The sequence below is a fragment of the Neodiprion fabricii genome, chromosome 3 (assembly GCF_021155785.1).
Source record: "Neodiprion fabricii isolate iyNeoFabr1 chromosome 3, iyNeoFabr1.1, whole genome shotgun sequence".
In the NCBI taxonomy this organism is placed as follows: Eukaryota; Metazoa; Arthropoda; class Insecta; order Hymenoptera; family Diprionidae; genus Neodiprion; species Neodiprion fabricii.
This window is the reverse complement of record NC_060241.1, coordinates 27738800-27758343: the sequence shown is the minus strand read 5'-3', so window position 1 is coordinate 27758343 and position 19544 is coordinate 27738800. Positions and strand designations below refer to the sequence as shown.

General features: G+C 39.6%; 1 protein-coding gene across 6 annotated transcripts; it reads left to right on the top strand.

The window, feature by feature from the left end:
- Positions 1 to 1826: 1826 nt before the first annotated feature.
- Positions 1827 to 19346, top strand: LOC124177438 (RUN and FYVE domain-containing protein 2-like). Of its 6 annotated transcripts, XM_046559785.1 has the most exons (13): positions 1827 to 2064; positions 2797 to 2862; positions 6950 to 7128; positions 7201 to 7310; positions 7446 to 7653; positions 7736 to 7899; positions 8008 to 8170; positions 8241 to 8357; positions 8465 to 8605; positions 10489 to 10586; positions 13988 to 14204; positions 15190 to 15429; positions 18522 to 19346. In XM_046559785.1, the coding sequence occupies exons 1-13, from the start codon at positions 1875 to 1877 to the stop codon at positions 18660 to 18662; spliced, it is 2034 nt and encodes a 677-aa protein (XP_046415741.1). In that variant the 5' UTR covers positions 1827 to 1874; the 3' UTR covers positions 18663 to 19346. The 6 variants fall into 6 exon arrangements, 5 of the variants coding, with proteins under 5 accessions (XP_046415741.1, XP_046415743.1, XP_046415740.1 ...); XM_046559787.1 differs by lacking the exon at positions 2797 to 2862 and having other exon boundaries at positions 1828 to 2064; XM_046559784.1 differs by lacking the exons at positions 1827 to 2064; positions 2797 to 2862 and adding an exon at positions 2913 to 5444.
- Positions 19347 to 19544: the final 198 nt, after the last annotated feature.

The following is a 19544-nucleotide window of genomic DNA, read 5'->3' as shown; positions in this document are numbered from 1 at the left end:
AGCATTTCAGCGTAAAAAGTCACCGCCAGTCGTTCCTGATTCACCCCCTCGCATAAAGACCAGGGTTGTGTTGATGGGGAGGTGCATTTGGAAGCCCCTTCCGAGTTTCTACCCCTCGTGACAGGCCCAAGGCGACATAAATCCGATCCGAAACTCAGCACTTGTATCGAGTCGTTAGAAAATCGAGGCTATCCCGAAGCAGTCTAGAATATATAACAATTACGTCCGTGCGATTTACTCCGCAAAACATAGTAAGGAGAATGTCATGATTCGTAAAAAAATATGCAGGGCATCTGTTCATAATTGCGAACTTCTGTCGAAATAAATTCAGTTTTAAACTTACTGTTTGGTCAACTTACGTTCAATCTGACCATGCTTCTAACACAAATCACACAATTCTGATGCGTACCAGAAAAAATTCCCATGCAAAAGTCCGGCTAGGCGGCTGCGGCTTTACTCTAGGTAGAAATACGCAAATGTATATGTCCAGTTACTCTAGTTCTGCAATCCGACCCTACCTTATGTCGGTCACTTTATGAGCACTCACGCATTTTTGGGAATAAGGTACTGAAACCGTAACGTGCTTAGCTATTCTCGAGAATACTTGGCTCATAATATTGGGTGCGGCCATAACATTTTTACCGTATTCTCTGCGGTTGAGGGCTGTTGAGGACAAAGTAACGTAGGCTTGTTGGATATGAAGTAGAGCTGCTACTTTTTCGAATATCCGGGTTATTCGAACAACCCAGATCCGCCGAATCCAACGCTTCAAATTTGGATATCGGGACTATCTGGATAGTTCAAGTACTCGAGCAGCCGGGTATCCGTACTATCCGAACTATTCGAGTAGTCGGAGCACTTGATTTATCTAGTTATTTAAACTGTCCGAATAATACGAAGAGTTCGGTCTCCCACGCGGGGTTCGTGGGAGGGAGAGAGAGAGAGAGAGAGATGACGAAATAGAAAGAAGGAAAGTAAATAAGGAGGCGGAAAAAATTGCGGGGAGATAGCCTGAGCTTCGGATGACGAGGCCTTTCTTCCTGTTGACAGTCAACCGGCTTGAACTGAATCACGATATTTGACGTAATAGAAGGAAAATGAAAATCAGAATCCGCAAACGGAGCATACAGAATAGCCAAGAGATATTTTGCATTCACGATTCTGTGAACACCGCTCTGGAAAGATAAAAAGTTTCGCGACTCAACGCACAACTTATCACAATATTTTCCACTAGTTTTCGGTCGCTAATTATACTGTTTAATCTCTGTAGCAAGTAGAGATCTGACATACGTACAAACAAGGAGTTAAATTAAACATGATTCTTTACTTTTATTCAACCTGGCATTGTGTCATTCTTATAAGTATTTGCATTGATGTGAATGTTGACTCGCGCCATTGTGCCAAACTTCATTCTGTTGAAAATGTGGCGGAGCCCATTTATTAATTGAAAGATACTCGTAAATCCATAAAAATTGTTTTTAAATCGCTGAGACTCTACATAGTTTTCATCTAATGGCGGAATTTACTAGTCATAGCCTACTCGCATTAAGAAAAGGCGAAAATTCCTTAAATGAAATACATCGCACGTACCTTCGACATAAATTAAGTGCCTTTGAAACGGCTCGTTTCCAGGCAAAATGAATCGCCTGTGATTAAAAAAGGCAGTATAAGGAAGCCAAATAAATGCAGAAGAGAAATTTTTAGAATTCGAATCCACCGCCAATTGCGTAGCAGTTTCCCGCGGTGCGATTTGAAATACGCCGTCAAGTTCGATATCGAGACTGTCCCGAGGTCGAAGACTCGCTAGTCAGAAATCGCCGAGCGTCTATCGATAACTGTGTGACTGCCTTCGGTGCGTGACACCGAATGTAAACATGGCTGCGGAAACCAGTGAAGATTTGCCAATTTCACCGTCCGAAAAATCGTTGACGAGTAGCATTATATCTGACGATAATGACAAAAGTGTTTCGCGATCACCGTCCAGTTATTCGATTCGGGAAGACAGGTGGCCGGACCTCGTCGTCTCGAGGCCTCGGAAGTTGGACGCGTGGTGGACACCGAGGCGTAAGTAGGCTGCATGTCATTCTGTTTACAAGAATTCCATTTTTAACAACAAATATGGAGAAACGGAAGTAAAAACAAAAAGAAAAAATAAAAACAAAAAACAACAATTTCCGCTCTTATTGGCACTCGACGATGGCGATTTTCTGGCCAATTAAATCGACGCCAAAGCCGCCGCGCCGACGCCACTGCTCGTCCGAAGCGCGTGGCATATTATTGTCTCCGTCGAGTTTCGGACTCGAGACGACAGTGAGCGTCGCGACGCCAGGTGGCGACTCTGCACGGCTCGTCGGAATACCGCATTACTTTTTGAATCCACTGACAATGGAGGATCGGAGTGTTTTTCGCGCGTTTTCGGGACCAACGCGTGCGGTGCGTTCTATTCGCGTCTGTGCCTATGGAATTGCATTGCAAGAAAACTGCACCTTGTAGTAATGGATACACGGTATTTATTTTCAGTACATGTTGTACGATTGAAAAACCTTTGGTACTTACTTTCCGTAGAATTCTTGTATGCTGTTATATCTTGTTCGTTTTTGTAGTGTCGTATCGAAAATTTGAATGATTTGTCACGTGGCAGTTGATACAATTATTGATCATTCTGGTTGATTTATAAACGTTAACTACTGGCTGTAATCTGTTAATAAATTATTTAAGAAGGTTTGAATCGTTATCTTTTCTCTCAAGAAACCAATATCGAATATTATATGAATTTAATTTATTCGTGGTTCACAGATTTCGTAACAAAATTGAATATCTCGTACGATTTTGGACGATCGCAGTCCAACTATGAGGCAAAAGGTAAATAACGAAATTTCGATATGGTGTACAAATATGTCTTACCCAAGTTCAATATTAGGTCGCATTATTTATTTTTATGGAGCGTTATACTTGACCTTTGAAAGATGAGGAAAAAAATTGTATTCATGCCGAAAATTGTTCGCATAGCGAATAAGAAGAAAGAGAAATGGACGAACGGAATTTCAGTGATTTGTCACATTCGCGGTTTGTTTAGTATGGAATAAATGAAAATTCATTTTCGAATTGGAATTGTGGCATGCAGTAGTGATATAAAAGAAGTACTAAACGATATAACACAGACATAACATAACGCATTTTCACACCAAGAAACGTTAACATGACTACACACAATACGTAACATACCTATTGTTTCTGTGAGTCTCTACGTATTATTATTGCTTACTGTTGCTTTGACGCTAATATGATCGTAAATTTCATGCTGGTACTAACGCAAGCTGCAGGATTGGAAATCTAAAAAATACAAAGAAGGTGTTGCATACAAAGAACGAAGAAATTTATTTGACTGGGTCAAATATGGTGAAACAAGTGTATTTTAGAGTCGAAGAAATTTTATAATTTGGTAAGCGAATTGCGTTATTTAACGAAACGCCATTTATCTGTCTCGAATGAAAAATATTTGAGGCAAATAATTCTTATGACTAATTGTAAATATATTCGGTGAATTTGCAAAATACTTTCTCTGCGCGTGGAGCAACCGAAGGACTCCTCTTACGTTTTGTGGGATCAATTTCGGAAAGTATGAATGCTAGAAACTGGTCAGTGTAAAACCAGACTGAAAGAAAACCTTATTCACCATTAACGGAAGGAATAAAAGTAATCTGTACTCTCTATGTTGAATGTCTCTCTTTCGCTTTTTTATTGCTTTCTTGATACTTTCTTAAGTTTTCTTTGCCGATACTAACCCTCTTATGCATTTCTTGTATCTAATAACAATTCTGCCACGGAGATTGATAACGGAAGTAAAACTGAAAGAATAACGGACTTGAGTTGTGAACAGTTAAATTGATGGAAAAATTCTTGGGAAACTACACTACTTTCTCTTTAAGCCACAGTGGTCTGAAAAGTGCTCGATAGATCGAAGACTTTCCACAAAGTGAATCCGAGGTTTATTATACATATATTTGAAAAATGGCGAGCAGAGCAAGTTAGAATCTCAAGTCCTCGAATCCTCCGAGAACTTTTTCCGGTCCCTGGACCTATTACAGGAATACATATGTGTAATGAATCGCTGGAAAACTGATTGTCCAACTTTTTCTCACTTCAGAGTATTAGTAATTCCATGCACAAACTGTAACGACAAACAGTACAATGGTACTGCATCTGCGTACCTGTTATATCCAACAGAATGTACCCCTATATGTAATCGGTTACAATGACGTCCAAAAGTTCTTGGACTTTCCAATGCCAATTTTCACGATACCGGATGTTGCCCAGCCTCACTCGTTCTACCTTGCCGACTGGTAATCAAGCGGTCTTTCTGCTTCTGAATTGTGTCTAACGAAAGCAGCACCTTGCGATGCCAGTGTTGGCGGTGTTATTGATTAACGTAGGTGGAGGCAAAGTCGGTGCAAAAATCAATAATCGGCAGCCCCTTTGCCTCTGGACATTTTCGCCGGGAATTGCGCTGTCAGAGTGCATTCGAAAGATTTCAGTGCAAGACCTTTCGCTCTTTGCGATGATAACAATTGTATTAAGGCCAAGACTTCGTACCGGGCCGTGAAAGGTTGCGCAAAAGAAAACAGTTCGTCCTTAGATACTACTTTTTGAACACATCGCTAATCCGCGTTGCAGTGCAATTGATGCAAAACATAATTATGGGACCCGTCGGAGTCGCCGAAGGGAAAACGTTAAATGAAACTACAAGCAAACTGCAGAGTACGAATAACACGTGGTACCAGTGACTTCGGAGAGTGTGTAGTTTATTTGTTGTTGTTCAGTTCTTTTTCCGTCAACCGTTGCGGACTTGAACCGAATAAATCACAAATATCAGTCCGAAGGAAGTGGGCCCGAGGCCCGAACCAAATACGAGGATATCCGGGAAAGGAAGCGACTGCTTGCTGGAGGACTTCCTACCAAAGTCGCCTAACCAGTCAGTTTGAAGCGTACGGATTTTGCGAAAAGTTGCAAAAGCGGTCAGCGGTGACGCCATAGAACCCGGTCGATATCGAGAACCAGAGGGCGCCTTGGACGAATTCCTATGCGACAAGAATCTCAGACCGGCGTGAAGCTGCGGCCTTTCAGCGAACATCATCACGGGGGCGGCGGCGGCGGCGGCGACGGCGGGGTAATGATCGAACAAGACATGGCCGGGGCCCAGGACACCATCTACCTGTGCAACTTCCGGGTATCCGTCGACGGAGAATGGCTCTGCCTGAAGGAGCTTCAGGACGTCGAATTCTCGATGCAGGACTCCATGCAGCGTTCACCGTCACCTCCGTTGCCGCTTAGCGGTACAAACCACCATCACGAACGACACCGTCACCAACGACACGAAACTCCTTCGCTTTGCGACGCACTTATGTCCAGCTCGCCACCATTGCCACTCTTCTCCAGCTTCTTGTGTCTGTATTATTATTTGCACTCGAATAATCGCGGAGCAATCTAAGGATGAAGCTCCCGCAATCAAATTCGAATCGGAGGCTGGAAAACGAGAGAAACGTTGAAAAATCTCCGTAAACACTGTTTGTGACAATGATATAGTGAATACGCACGATGCGGAACAACCATACTGTGTGATAATAATAAATTTAAGCAATTTCGAATAACACAAGCTGCGGTATCAATAGTTTGAGAAAAAGTTCCGTAAAGAAAATGGTAAAAATTATTCAATTTTGGTGTTATTGATTCGAATCTAATGATTTTGATTTTGATTTTGACGATGAACGTCTGTTTTTATAGCATCATTGAAGAGATATATTTCTTTTCCACGTTTGGAAGTAATTATTTGTGAAATTTGGTTCAGGCGATTTTTAGATATTTTTATTATGAACCAAATGAACCCAAAAAATAGAGTTGGATAAAAAAATCAGAGTTTGATCATTCAGGACGTTATAACTATAAAAACTTTTCTCTTACTGTTGATAGATTGTGTTATTCGGATTTTCTACGTATTATTATAGCAGGGATGTTATTTTAGCCGTGTTCACTATGACTGGCGCACACGGTATCGTTGGAGATTTCTTAACCGGTTTTTTCTCTTTTCCTAGCTGATTTATCCTTGATATACGCTGTATTTTGATGGAAAAAGTCTGAAACCCGTTCATGGGGTAGACAATGCCAATTGGGCTCAATGAATCACCTTTAAATTCTTCCGTAGACGCTGTACTCATCGAATCAGTAAAAGCGTATAATGTTTAACTTGTCGCTAATCTTTTGTTTCTTCGTCTTTTCAAACTTTCACTCTGGATTCACTGTATTTACTCTCGTTATCTTCCCGTATTAATCGTCATCATGCTTTCATGTAAGGGTAAGAGACACAACTTCGGGTGGAACTCGTTTTTTTTCACTTCATACTTGGTTTGGGTACTCGGTAAAGGTTGACTAGCTTCATCTTTGACACATCTCACTCTGCCTTGTTCGAATTAGTTTTGTTGCATGCCATTTAACTGATCGTAACACACGTTGTGCTTCGTCCCGCGTCATGCCAATACATGATCAATTGGATTTGAAACTTTATTTTCTGCATTCTTCATTTGTGCAGTTGTTTACACAATTTGACGCTGCAGTTGTATTGCGCGTTGTACAATCACATCTGTATTGGCTTGCTTCGCAGTATCTCAATTTTTGCTAAATTATTTTCGTGCCGCATGCGATGGCAAAATGTAAGCGGTGGCTTTGCTTCTCGAATCGATTATATGAATTGCGGGAAAATCCATCAAATTTTTTACTCTAAGTACACGGTCTATATTTGAATACGTGGTCTGCAGTTCCAAGACAGTTCTACATGACTTAGAGAGTATCACGGTTTCTCGAATATTCGACAAAATTTGAACGACGGAGAAGATAAATAAGACCACCTTAGCTGTGATCCTGACACTCCGGATTGGGCAATTTGTTATTTTTACAGCACGAGATCCAGTGATTATCGAACGAAGCAACCTAGTCAATATTTCGAAGCTGATCGTTAAGGAATTGATCGAGACGTCTCTGAAATATGGACGTATGCTGGACTCGGATCATATGCCTTTGCAGCATTTTTTCATCGTCCTCGAACACGTCCTTAGACACGGATTACGGCCTAAGAAGGTATGGCTGCAAGCTCAACGCAGTCTTGTCAAAACATAATCAACATCAGCAAATAACGAATTGACTTTCCAGGGACTCCTTGGCCCGAAAAAAGAACTCTGGGACATTCTACAACTTGTGGAAAAATACTGTCCCGAAGCACAAGATATCACCTCAAGTATCCGCGACCTACCGACCGTCAGGTATCAATCACCTCATTCGCAAATCCGTGAAACACAGTCTGGAATAACTTGTGGATATTATTTCGCGAATTCAAGCCGGAACTCAACTCCACTGGTGTAATGAAGATTTTATCCTCAAAGTCCTGATATTTTCAGGACAGCGATGGGCCGAGCACGAGCTTGGCTGAGGATGGCGCTGATGCAAAAGAAACTTGCGGATTACCTAAAAGTGCTAATCGATCACAAGGACGACATTCTATCTGAATACTTTGAACCGGACGCACTAATGATGAGCGACGAAGCCATTGTTGTAATGGGTTTGCTGGTTGGCCTCAATGTTATAGACTGCAACTTCTGTGTCAAGGTTAGTGTAGCGAAACCTGGCAGCGAGTGATAGAGTTAATCCGATGCTAATTATCTTGATGGGTATCGATTGCGCGAAACAGGAAGAAGACCTGGACTGCCAGCAGGGTGTAATCGACTTCTCCCTTTACCTCAGAAGCAGCAATCACATTCCAGGCGAATCACCGGACGACGAACTGGAGAACGACAATATGACCACTGTTCTAGACCAAAAGAATTACATCGAGGAGCTCAACAGGCATCTAAAGTAGGGCCAAAACTGTTTGTACCTAGAATCAGTCGTATGGAAATTCGATAGATTTCGCATGATCTCGAGTGGTGAACTTCAATCATCCCGATCGTAATCGTATTTCAGTGCGACTGTAACGAATCTACAAACAAAGGTCGAATCTCTTACCACGACGAATGCCCTCATGAAGGAAGATCTGGCAATTGCGAAAAACAATATTCTCTCACTACATGACGAGAACAGGCAACTGAAAAAAGAACTGGGCATCGAAGTCAAGGATCCAAACGAGGTACGAGTCCTCACTGACACAAAAATGATTTTAAGATGTGTCCAAATTAACAGGCTCCGCTTTATTTCAGAACGGAAAAGCACCCGTCAAAATCACAGAGACTACGTCAGAGATAGAGGAGTTGAGAAGTAGGCTAGAAGTGGAAAAAAAGCAAAGACTTGAGGCTGAAAGGGAGCTGGAATTACAGGTTCGTAACGTTGGTTTAATCCAATTTTGATTCCACCCGATATTTGATGTTCTCTGTTCGAAATATGCAAATTCACGAAAGAAGCCTGAAAACATTTTATGGAGCAGGTCAGCATGAAGTCGGAAATGGAGGTTGCCATGAAATTGTTGGAAAAAGATATCCACGAGAAACAAGACACTATAATATCTCTGAGAAGGCAGCTGGATGACATCAAATCGATCAATTTGGAGATGTACAAAAAGCTGCAGGTGACGTAACCATTTGTCTTCAATTTTAAATAATTATTATATTTCATATTCCACAGGTAATAATTTCTGTAACGATGCATGATCCGTATTTCACAGTGGCTGTATCCTCAATTCGGTCTTATCCGATCTGTAAACCTCGATAACTCGTGAACCCAAGTGAAATTTGGTTTCTAGTCACAATTTTATGTTCTTTAATTTTAACAATTCATCGCATGTAAAAGCTTACTGCGTCGTCTGTTGAAGGGCTGTGCGTTGAAAGTACCTATACGTTACGACAACTGCCTTTACTTTGATCACCTTTGGACATGAGATCTGGCATATTGCACAGAATTTAACTTTTAGTCCAAGATCATGATAATGCGATAGAAAAAAACTTCTATTAGGATGCAGGAATGCTCAAAAAGCGTGCCCATGCTCTTTGCGTATCACCAGCCCTTTGATTGACGTATCAAGCATTGTGTTTGAACTAGATGAGGATACCTATTGCAAGTTGGGAACGTGAAGATAGAAAATAGCTTAGGAAAATGTTATCCGGCGACACGAGAAGCGTCATTTTGTTCTTGTCGTCTTTTGAAAATTCATTACTTGTCTGTCTCGATGTTTGACTTGTAGGAGTGCGAGCACGAGCTGACGCAGAAAGGTGAGATGGTGAGCCGGCTTCATGCCAAGACGAATCAGATCGGAAAGTTACTGAACAACCTCGAGAAATACAACCATCTAATGAAAGATGCGGAATGCGGTCGGAGTCCAACAACTCCAGTAACCGGATCCAAGTCTTTTGTAAAAAATAGTCCCACCTCGCCTAGGGTGTCCGTTGGCGAACTCGCTCGGTTCCAGCAGTCGGACCCTGATCGGACAGCCAATTCGGAAAAAGTACCGAGAGAAGCTTCCATCGAGGAAGCGAAAGATTGAGGCGTCTTAGGATTGAGCTTACCGCTTCTTGTTTTTTACTCTTCGTTTTCGTTTTCCTTATGCAACCAGCTCTTCACGAGTGTTTCACATTGATTTGACGCGGTATCCACTCAAAGTTTAAAAACGTGAGGCTCGAGAGCGAAGCGTATAACAAAAATCAACGGATATTCGCTTTTAGTAATCCTTAACAAATTTCAAACGGCTAATTGGTTCGCTGGTAGTGAGAATTTGTCAATATGTTTTTTTTTTATTTCCAAACTATGAGTTCAGTTTTATCTTTGCAACGGTATATAGCTGTGTAGCAGGTGCTTTGTTCTAGAGATATTATTATTGATTGTTGGGGATTCTATGCTTCGCCGCGAACCATTTTTATACTTATGTTTTCCATGGTACAAGTTTTTCCGGCTAACCCCAGGTCCACTAAGCCTATCATGATACGTGATAGTTCAAGCTGATAAGAACGAATTCTTGGTTGGATTGGTGCCCATAGCAAGTTATTAGATTGATTTGCTGAAAATCAGTTGTCCTTTATCCGATTGATGAATTATTTTCTAATTTAATTACATCCGATTGTGAGAAAATTTGGCTGGTCCGTTATTTGCGTACTGACTTGGCAGGATTTGAGATATTCGCAGTATGAAACCGCGAAACATCATTCCTTTGCTATGTATCTAATTTATTTACATTGAGAAAAATATTAGTTCGTAATTGTATTACAGAAATGTGATTTTATGTTCCGATTGTTTTTCAGCTGTATCCGTACTCGGTTCATATTTTGGACGCACATGATATTAGGCACAGCATCTATACTCTGAATAATTAGCTTTGAATCTAGAGATTTAACGTGCGCCGAAAGCATGGAAATTGTAATTAATATTTTTAAAATATTTCCAGCACGGTTACAGCGAGACGTTACCATCGATACTACGAAACATTGTTTCAACGATATAATTAAGAGAGATTTATTTCAGGAGTGTGAGGGCTCGCTTAAGCATAAGACAGAACTGATCAGTAAGCTGGAAGCAAAGACACATTCCATGACTGACACCATTCAGAAAATGGATGAGAAGTATGTTTACATATTTTTTACTAATATCACTGAAACTCAAATGTACCCCATGCTCTTCTTTGTTTCCGATAATTCTTTTTTGTGGTGTTTCTTTGACCCTGGGGGTGAACAATTATAGCCATTCCATACCATGTTTTTCAAGGGCCACGGTATCGCCAATTATCAGTGATGGTGTCATATTGTACGGAAGTTAACGATATTTAGGATATGTTAGGATGAGAGTGAAAGTGCATGTAACGTTGATATTTCGAAGATGAATATGCTGGGAATATTTTTGTTGTATTATAAAATTATATATTAAAAGTCTCTAGTCGAATTCGAGCTTTGATTCTGGGCGACTCTCATGCACGTTGCAATTTGAAATACGTGCCTGAATTTATTCTAGTCTAAACTCGCGCGAACAATTCGTGCCCACTCCATAGACTTTCTGATTTAATACGCTCTTGGTTTTTATTTATTAATGGCAATCATTATTGAGGCCAAACCGAGATAACTTTGATATAACTTTCATGATCATTATGATTACAAGTTAGCGGTAATTCAAGAAACAGAAGGACGATGACATGTACGATTTTCGCTTACAGGGTTTCTTCTTTCTTTTTTTTTTTTTAATGTCATATGTGTTTATGGTGAATATGTGAATGGGGCTTTGACTTCCCTGTTACCTTGCAATTAACCATTGGTGTCGGTGTACATGTCATAACGAGCCTGTAACCTTCGAATAAGTATTTCATCCGCACCGCACTCGATGATCGACGAACATTATCAATAATTGTTGAATGGGTATTTGAGAATGATCGCAAGAAAGCGGTGATGATGACGAAGAGAAAAGTTTCAATCGATATTCGATTCACGATACGATGATCCGTTGGTATGAGTTGTTCACTTGCTTTTCACCGAACGGGCATTGCGTACATCGTTTACCGTTAAATCGCGCTATCAGCTAATATATATTATGGTATGAATATTAAATATATTTATGTTCCAGTATTAAAATTGTGATAAAAAAAAAACGAAGTGAGTTATTATTTTATTTAAATGTAATTAGGTGGACTGCGTATAAACGTAGCTGTGTGGGTTACATGCAAGATGTATCGTTATTTTCATGTTTACCTTTGCGGATGATTTTCTTGGATAGAAATTAATTAGATCATTTGTGGATCCTGCCGCTTGATGTTTCACGGCCAATAACAATGCAAACGAATAACGGTGTAAAAATGCAGTAACGCAATTTTCTAATAACAAATTTACGTATATTCGCTATGTTCGCTAAGGTGCCACACACGAATATACATATATACATATATATCAAGCGATCAGCAATATAACTCATAATGACACCACGTGTGCTTGTATAAGACTAAAAAAATAAAACATTAATGTATAAACCATACCGTATTTGATTACCCTAAGGCTAGTGGTCAGAATTACATCGTCTCGTCTGTCTGTTGTACGCCTTATACTTGCATCCGATTAGAATATGACAAATAAAACTTCATCTTATACCCTCCACCCCTCCAAAGCATAATTTTTCAGATACAGGTAAATTATGTAAATTGAAAAAAAATCTACGTCGGCAGATAACGGCCTTACTTTGCTTTTCATTGCAATCACGTCCATGTTAGAGTTGTCAGATAATTTTATTCCCAGCGGATAAGGTAAGTTGAGAGTTTGTCTATTAGGTGCAGCTTTCCTAAAGTACATTTATTACGCAAGCTGTATAATTATGCTGATTAGTTCAGTGAATATAAAAAAATTACGGGAAATCAATACTCGCGTAGCGTCTGAATGGTAGTTATTTTCTCAGAGTGAATTAATTAATGAAACACTCAGAAATAGAAACAAAGTCACGTAATAACCAAAAGTAACTCTGTATAGTCACACTTCTAGTGATTGAGAAATTACAACCGTTACTGTTGATTAATGATTCTTTCAGATCTGAGTTCGAACTCTCGTGTCTAGCTAATCAAATAACAAAATTGTACTTGCATTAACCGAAGGTTAAATATATATATTAAATTCAGGTAACCCGTGTGATCATTCTTCAGTCACCTCCAGTCGTCTATAATATCGCATGTCGATAATCAGCATTACCAATGAGTCAATTATTGTAGATATTGAGAAATCCGTAGTTGAATTTCAGGCGTACTCTAAATTAATTCATTCTCGTAGAACTTTTCCAAAGCTGTTTTTGTCGCCGCCAAAGTGCCCAGCATCTGATTATAGTGGATACTATCTGCTGGTACGAATCAGAATACTAGTAAACAACAATCGCCTAGTTCGGCATGAAATATGTGTTGATTGTCTATGCAATACACGTTCAGATCTCATAGATTAGACATAATTTCGTATGAATCTACTCCGAGTAATCGATTGGATGAGTCAATTAACTTTTGGTATAGAAAATCTGGCTTTATCACAGGTCTTGATTCGTAAAATGGTTTACTAGCGGGCGTGAGATGAAAACTGATGTCAACCACAACGATTGTAGAACATTTCGTAGAGCGTCTGAAAGATTATGGGTTCTTGGAAATAAATTGAATTTCACATATCGACGTGAAACTTTTCTTTCATCCCATGCTTGTACTCAACTGACCCGTCCATCTTTCAAATTCTGCGATGGATTAGTAGAATGTTATTCCAATCCCATAAGAGATGGGATTTTCATCGAAGTTTAAGGTATAAGACAAAGTCGTATTTGCCCGGCTGACTGATCGCAATTGCTTTTAAGTGCAGATAATTAATTGTTCATCAAGCAGTTTGTGAACGCAATTAACTTTGGCTATTACTAATTAATCACTATTGCCTGGCAGGTTATTTAACGAAAATACCTTAATTGTTATACGAACGCGTTGTATATACCTACTGCAAACTCACTACCATCCAGTCGATTTTATCTCATACGATAGATCCGGTTACTTTACTAGCAAATCAATTAAGTGTACTCGCCAAGTTTTTCCGTACTGATCTCCGAAAATGAGACGCTAGATTCGATTCCGCTATCAAATGTAGTTACCAGGAGTCCGTGTACGTGTCGTTTTTGTCTTTGCCAAGACTTTCATGTCAATAATGCACAGTTGAGTCTGATTACCGACTGCAAAATAATATTTCTTAACAGTAACCGGCACCAAAATTGATGAAATATCATTCGATTGTTCGTGGATTAATCATAGTCGTGTTGTCATCTGTTTTTGTCCCAACTGGCCTTGCCCTATCCAAAAGCATGAAACCCGATCGCATCCATAAAGATGCAAGTGAACTTCCGAAGCGAATGAATACATCACCGATAATTGTCACGATCCCGTTGCGCGCCGTGTCATCGTCGCCCTCGAAACCTCCGTAAAACTGCATGCGATTGAACAAAAATGTTTCAAGAATTACCTGTTATTCACGTTGACCAGATGCAAGGTGCTGGAGGGCATCCGTTCCGGTGCCGAGGAACGGGCTCGGGTCGTCGGGGCGGAAGCGGCTCAACGTGAGGCTTGGGCAAGCGGCGTCGAGGGAGAGCTCAGGATAGAACGGGAGTGGAGAACCGCCCTTCAGGAGACCTCCGTCAAGGACCGGGAAAAAATATCACAGCTTCACCAGGAACTTGATCAGTTGAAGGAGGTTGCCGAGGTAAATACGTTTGAATAAAGATGCGTTTAAATTTATTCCCAACAACGGAACAAGACCCTTTTCAGGGGCTTGCAAGTAGTAATTATGTAAAATCGAATCGAATCTAATAGTTATACAACTCCTTTCAAAAATTATACTTGATAATTTACAGACCTTAGAAGTCACTCGACGCTATTATTCGTTCGAAGCACGACAATAGGACGAGTACTTTAATTAATCATCATTGATTAAGCGGCTTGGTGCGGTAGAATCAAAAAATAGTAAAATAAACGCATGTTTGATATTCTGATCGAATCAATCGGTTATTTTGTCTTTTCAATCATTCGGTAAAACCGAATCATCCAAACTTCAATCGAATTATTCGATTTGTCAGGAATTAATTGCTGCATTTTGTGGCATCATTCTGGTTTGAAAAGGAGTTCTAAATCACCAATATCCGATTATCACGAGACTTAATATATCAGCTGTATATCAAGTAAATTGAGTGGGCTCATTGGTTCAATACGAATGGTAGATAACTGTTTTCTAGTTAATGTTTTACATGATAATGGGTTAATTTGTTACTTCAACCCTAATAGGTCGCTGTGTATGAATTTCACCCCATTTACCGATGTTTTGCAGTACTTAAACAGTCAATTTTGGTTAGGAAAACTGAGAGAGCTTCTTCTAAAATCCTTAAACAATACCTAGATATTTTGTTTAGATTCCTAGAAGTCATTTTTGAAGTAAAATATCACGTTTGAGACGAGATTCACTCCGTGTGACTGTTATGCGATGCTACCGAGGTATGACTCACAAGGGTTAAGAACAATGAGAAAAACTTTGTACAAAAAATAAATAGCAAGTTTAAACAAACGACCGTTCGCATTTTTAAATTTGGCGAACAATGAGGCGATATAGCAGAATTTGATTCGGAGATAGGTGATTTTTTTTTTTTTTTCAAGCACACGTCTTTCGCTCACGCGACTTGATTCTTACGTTGCAGAAATTCTTGGCGTTGCAAGAGGAACACTACGCCCTCAAGGAAATTTGTACGGAGCAGGAACGAACGCTCGAAGAACTCGGAGGACAGCTGAGCTCTGCCAAATTGGCAGCTGTAGAATTGAGGGAGGCTGCCGATAGCGTGCAACAATCGCAACAAAACGGCGCTGCTTCCTGGGCAAACGATCGTCTCGTCACACAGTGCAAAAGGTGCAATCGAGATTTTAACATCGCACGAAGAAAGGTACCAAATTTTTCATATAAACGGCGCTTTGCCTGTCATTCGTGGTAATTGAGGGTTACTCGAGCCGTGCAGTCGGGTGGTGAAAAGCTCCGAATAACAACTGAACAAGAGAATTAAAAAAGGCTGAAGCTACCATTAAAAATATACTTATACATATATTATATATATATATACTTCAGAAAGTATCTATGTGCCAAGGCCAACGTTTTTTAACAAAGAAAATGGAATTTTTTTTTTTTAAATTGCAACGCAATCGTGGTTGAATTTTTTTTTTTCGTTCAACACTTAAACCGACTTCTTTATTTATTTCCGAAAATTGATCAAGTTTCATGTCCGGATTTCAAAGTTTCGCTATCATCGACTTTTCATATTCTTGCGTTGGCAAATTCTGAAAAATTAATCCTCAAAGTCTCGATCATATTTGATGGATCTGGAATCAGCCGAGTGACCAAGATGAGTCACTTGTCAGATTTCGGCAGGCTGGCCGGAGCGTATCTGCTCAGCTGGGTGGCATTATTACATTATTGTAGTCAGATCAGTCGATATATATTCATGATGACATGCATATTCGGTCATATAATGTAATAGAGACGTTGTTGCACGCCCTGTAAAATACGTATAGAATACATTTTCCCGCATTTTACACGAGGTAAGTTACCGCATAATAACAAGACCGGGGCGTATCTTTGTTAGTCATTTTTCTCACAGTGGGTGTATTAGCATACTGTTTAATATAGAATAGGCCACCTAAGGTTCCGGCTCGCGAAAGGCGATGCGGTGCTTTCATTCCGCCCGGGGATGCGAGAAAAATACCTAAAACCCAAGGGTGAGAGAAAGAGAGGGTAGAAGACTTTTAACACACGAATGGCAGGGAATGCAGGGAACAAATAAAGTGTAAAAATAAAGACGTCGAGGCACCGACTCACAGCGGGTGCTCCGCAATCCGGTATCGTAAATTAGCTCACCCATTGCTCGGCGGCTCGCGTTTCCTCCACGCGAAAGAGACTGCTTGACAAAAATTTTCACTTCAGTTTATAAAACGGCGAAGGTCGGGAAGTTCGGATTGATTTCCGACTGGTAACTTCCTTCGCATCCCTTCGATTCGTTCCAATGTCCATGCATATCGGTAAAGTGTTCGGTTCTTCGCGCGGATGCAATTCCTACTCCCAAGGCTATAATTCTGATCTTTGTAACGGCGGAGTTATCTCGGTAATTCCTGCAGCAGCACACAGTCGCGGTTGCTACCTCGAATAATTTACTATTGAACGAAATCGAGTGATTGGTGGTGAGTGGTCGGGTAACGTTACCGCAGGTTTGGCTCGGCGATAAATTTGCCTAGCTAAGTGAGGGCCGGCGGCTAAATGGAAATCAGGAAGTTGGTAGAAGAGGGAGAAAGAAGTGAAGAAGAGAAAAAAAAAAAAGAAAAGAAAGCGTTACTAAAAATGGAAAATAAAAATAAGAGGCGAAGCCGTCTCGCGACGACGCCGATTCTAACCTCGGCTCCAATTTCTGCCCCGTGATTTGTGCCGTGCAGAAGTTTATTGCTGAGTCAATGCCCGTTTAGCTAGATAAGAAAACTTTTCACCAAGAAATGATTATTACGAACTTTATACAAAATTGGAACTCCACCTGTATTATTTTCACTGAAAATTATATTATTCACTCTCATCGATATCGCGATTTCTTTAGTATGTTGTCTCGATTGTTGAACGCGTATTGGAAATGTATTTATTTTTATTCAATTTTTCAGCGTGAACGTCAAAAATGGCCTCGCAACGTTTGAATCACAGTACACCATTTTCATTTCAAGGTTGAAATTCTAATATTTATCAGGTTATCGGCGAAGAGCTGTCTTCATTTTGTCGCTAACAACGTGATAAATATTAGATATACGATAATTTTACAATAGATCATTTTTGTAGAGCATTAAATCTTCCACAGAATAGCCAGAATTTTTTTTATAATATACAGTTTCAAAGTAATTAACAGTTTTCTTAAAGAAATTTCAAACGCATGCTTTTTTTTAAATCAAAATTCGACTGCTTGGCAGGGCGTGTTAGAGTTATCATAAAAATTCGAGGATTTAACCAGATTTTTTTGCGATATATGTTTATTACTTTTAGAGAGGGGTGAGCGAGAAGAAATTCTGACATGACCGAAATAAGAACCACCCTAATATATATGTATAAATATGTATATATATATATACACATCCGAGGAAATGTTGAAAAGATATAAGATTACTTGCAAGAGAGTTAGCCGTTATATACCTAACCGATTATCACCAACTAGTTATACCTTCTTTCCAAGTTTCGTACTGTAGATTTATTCCAGGTATAAATGGTACTGTTAGCCGATAAGGGTTGGCACTGAAGTCTGGCGGGGTGGAGCAGGGCCGACTTTACCACATTTCGGCCATAAGTCACGTGGATGAGACGGTTCAATAATTAACTTTCGGGAGGGAACTGGTTATCGGAATTATATTATTCGACTTCTTCCAGCGTAATAACACGGGACTCGGAATGTTCATTCCAATATTCAAACGATTCAATTTAGATACCCAGACATTGCGTGGTGCTATGTATGCGATTTTTCGCAAAATTCAAGTTCAATATATTTCAACATCGACGCTGTAACGGTCTTGATATTACCATTAATCCCGCACTCAACAACTTACTCGTTAGTTTCAACTTGCAAAAAACGAAGAAAACTTCGATTTTACTCAATCCTTAAAATATTCCATCCAGTTTTATCATATTGCCTCTGATTTCCATCAGATGTGTTCAAACTTAGGTACACTTATAATTTTCACCCCTTTCTCGAAAACATCGAGCTTCCGCAGAGCCGTAATTTATATTTAATAATTACAATGCCTCTCGGCAAGCTGAGTTGAAGATGAGTTATTCAATTTTAACCCCCTTCCAATTGAGTATTAAGAAATTAATCGAACGCGCAAAGTGCCTCTTTCGCTGCCCTCCACTTCGTAAAGAGCCCCTCATTTCCCCTTTCCTTGAGTAGAATAATCATAATCGTTGAATTTGATCGCCGATTATACAAAATCGATGAAAAAAAATATTTTTTCATTTTTTCAGCATCACTGCCGCAACTGCGGTGCGATCTTCTGCAATTCCTGTAGTGACAATACAATCGCACTGCCAAACTCCACGAAGCCTGTGCGCGTGTGCGACGAATGCCACGTTTTCTTGGTTGGCCGATATTCCGTGATGCCATAGCGCTCAGCTTCCGTTGCGTACAACCACCGCCGTTATTTTCATTAGATTTAAAAGTATTACATTATAGTTCGAGCGTAGCTTTTGGTAAACGGTGCAAGATTATCGTGCCTAAATGATTGTTATGTGTTCGAAACTCGACAGCTGGGGATTCCTGACAAATCGCAAATATCGAAAAAAAGATATCTCATCTCAATCCACACGAGAGATGTTTGACATTTTTAAACAACTACCGTTTCTCAAGTTTATCATTTTCAATCAACGCTCTTGCTCGTGTTAACAGATTTAGCGGACACGCAGACTTTCCAAGTCGTTCAATCAAGACACGTATTTCTTTTCCACAAGCTCCTATATTATGCATGACAGAATATCCGGCCGCCTTTATAATGTTATGTGATCTGCTTGGTAAGTTGAAGCACCGCAATTTTACTTCCGCAGATTTTGACATCATTAATATAATATAAGTGTGCATATAATTATTGATACGCTTGCAGTTTAAAACTTATTTCCTATTACGAAATATACATATACATATACATATATACAGAAAACGTTAGACCTATTATTATATATATATAATATATATATATTGTTCTGGAGAAAATTAGATTCTTATCTTAGAAACGTTTCGTGAAAAACAATTAGATCATACTAATAAGAAATGTACTGGGAGAAATATTTTCATACGATAATTTTGACAGTCCTAAAACCATCCGGATAACTAACAACATATTGAATTCCATATAAAAATCGTTAATGTAGGTTACATATTGAATTATTATATTTACATATGAATTTAGAATAATGAACAGAGTCTAAAGTTTCAAGCACAAAATTTTTCATGCAAAAAAATCAAAATCACACTTGATACCCTTCGCTTTAGAT

Coding starts and splice junctions, on each gene's coding strand:
- LOC124177438 (XM_046559784.1), top strand. CDS start 5,081: ATGCGACAAGAATCTCAGACCGGCGTGAAGCTGCGGCCTTTCAGCGAA. Junction 7,654..7,735: donor ACTGCAACTTCTGTGTCAAG/GTTAGTGTAGCG, acceptor TGCGCGAAACAG/GAAGAAGACCTGGACTGCCA. Junction 8,606..10,488: donor AGATGTACAAAAAGCTGCAG/GTGACGTAACCA, acceptor GATTTATTTCAG/GAGTGTGAGGGCTCGCTTAA.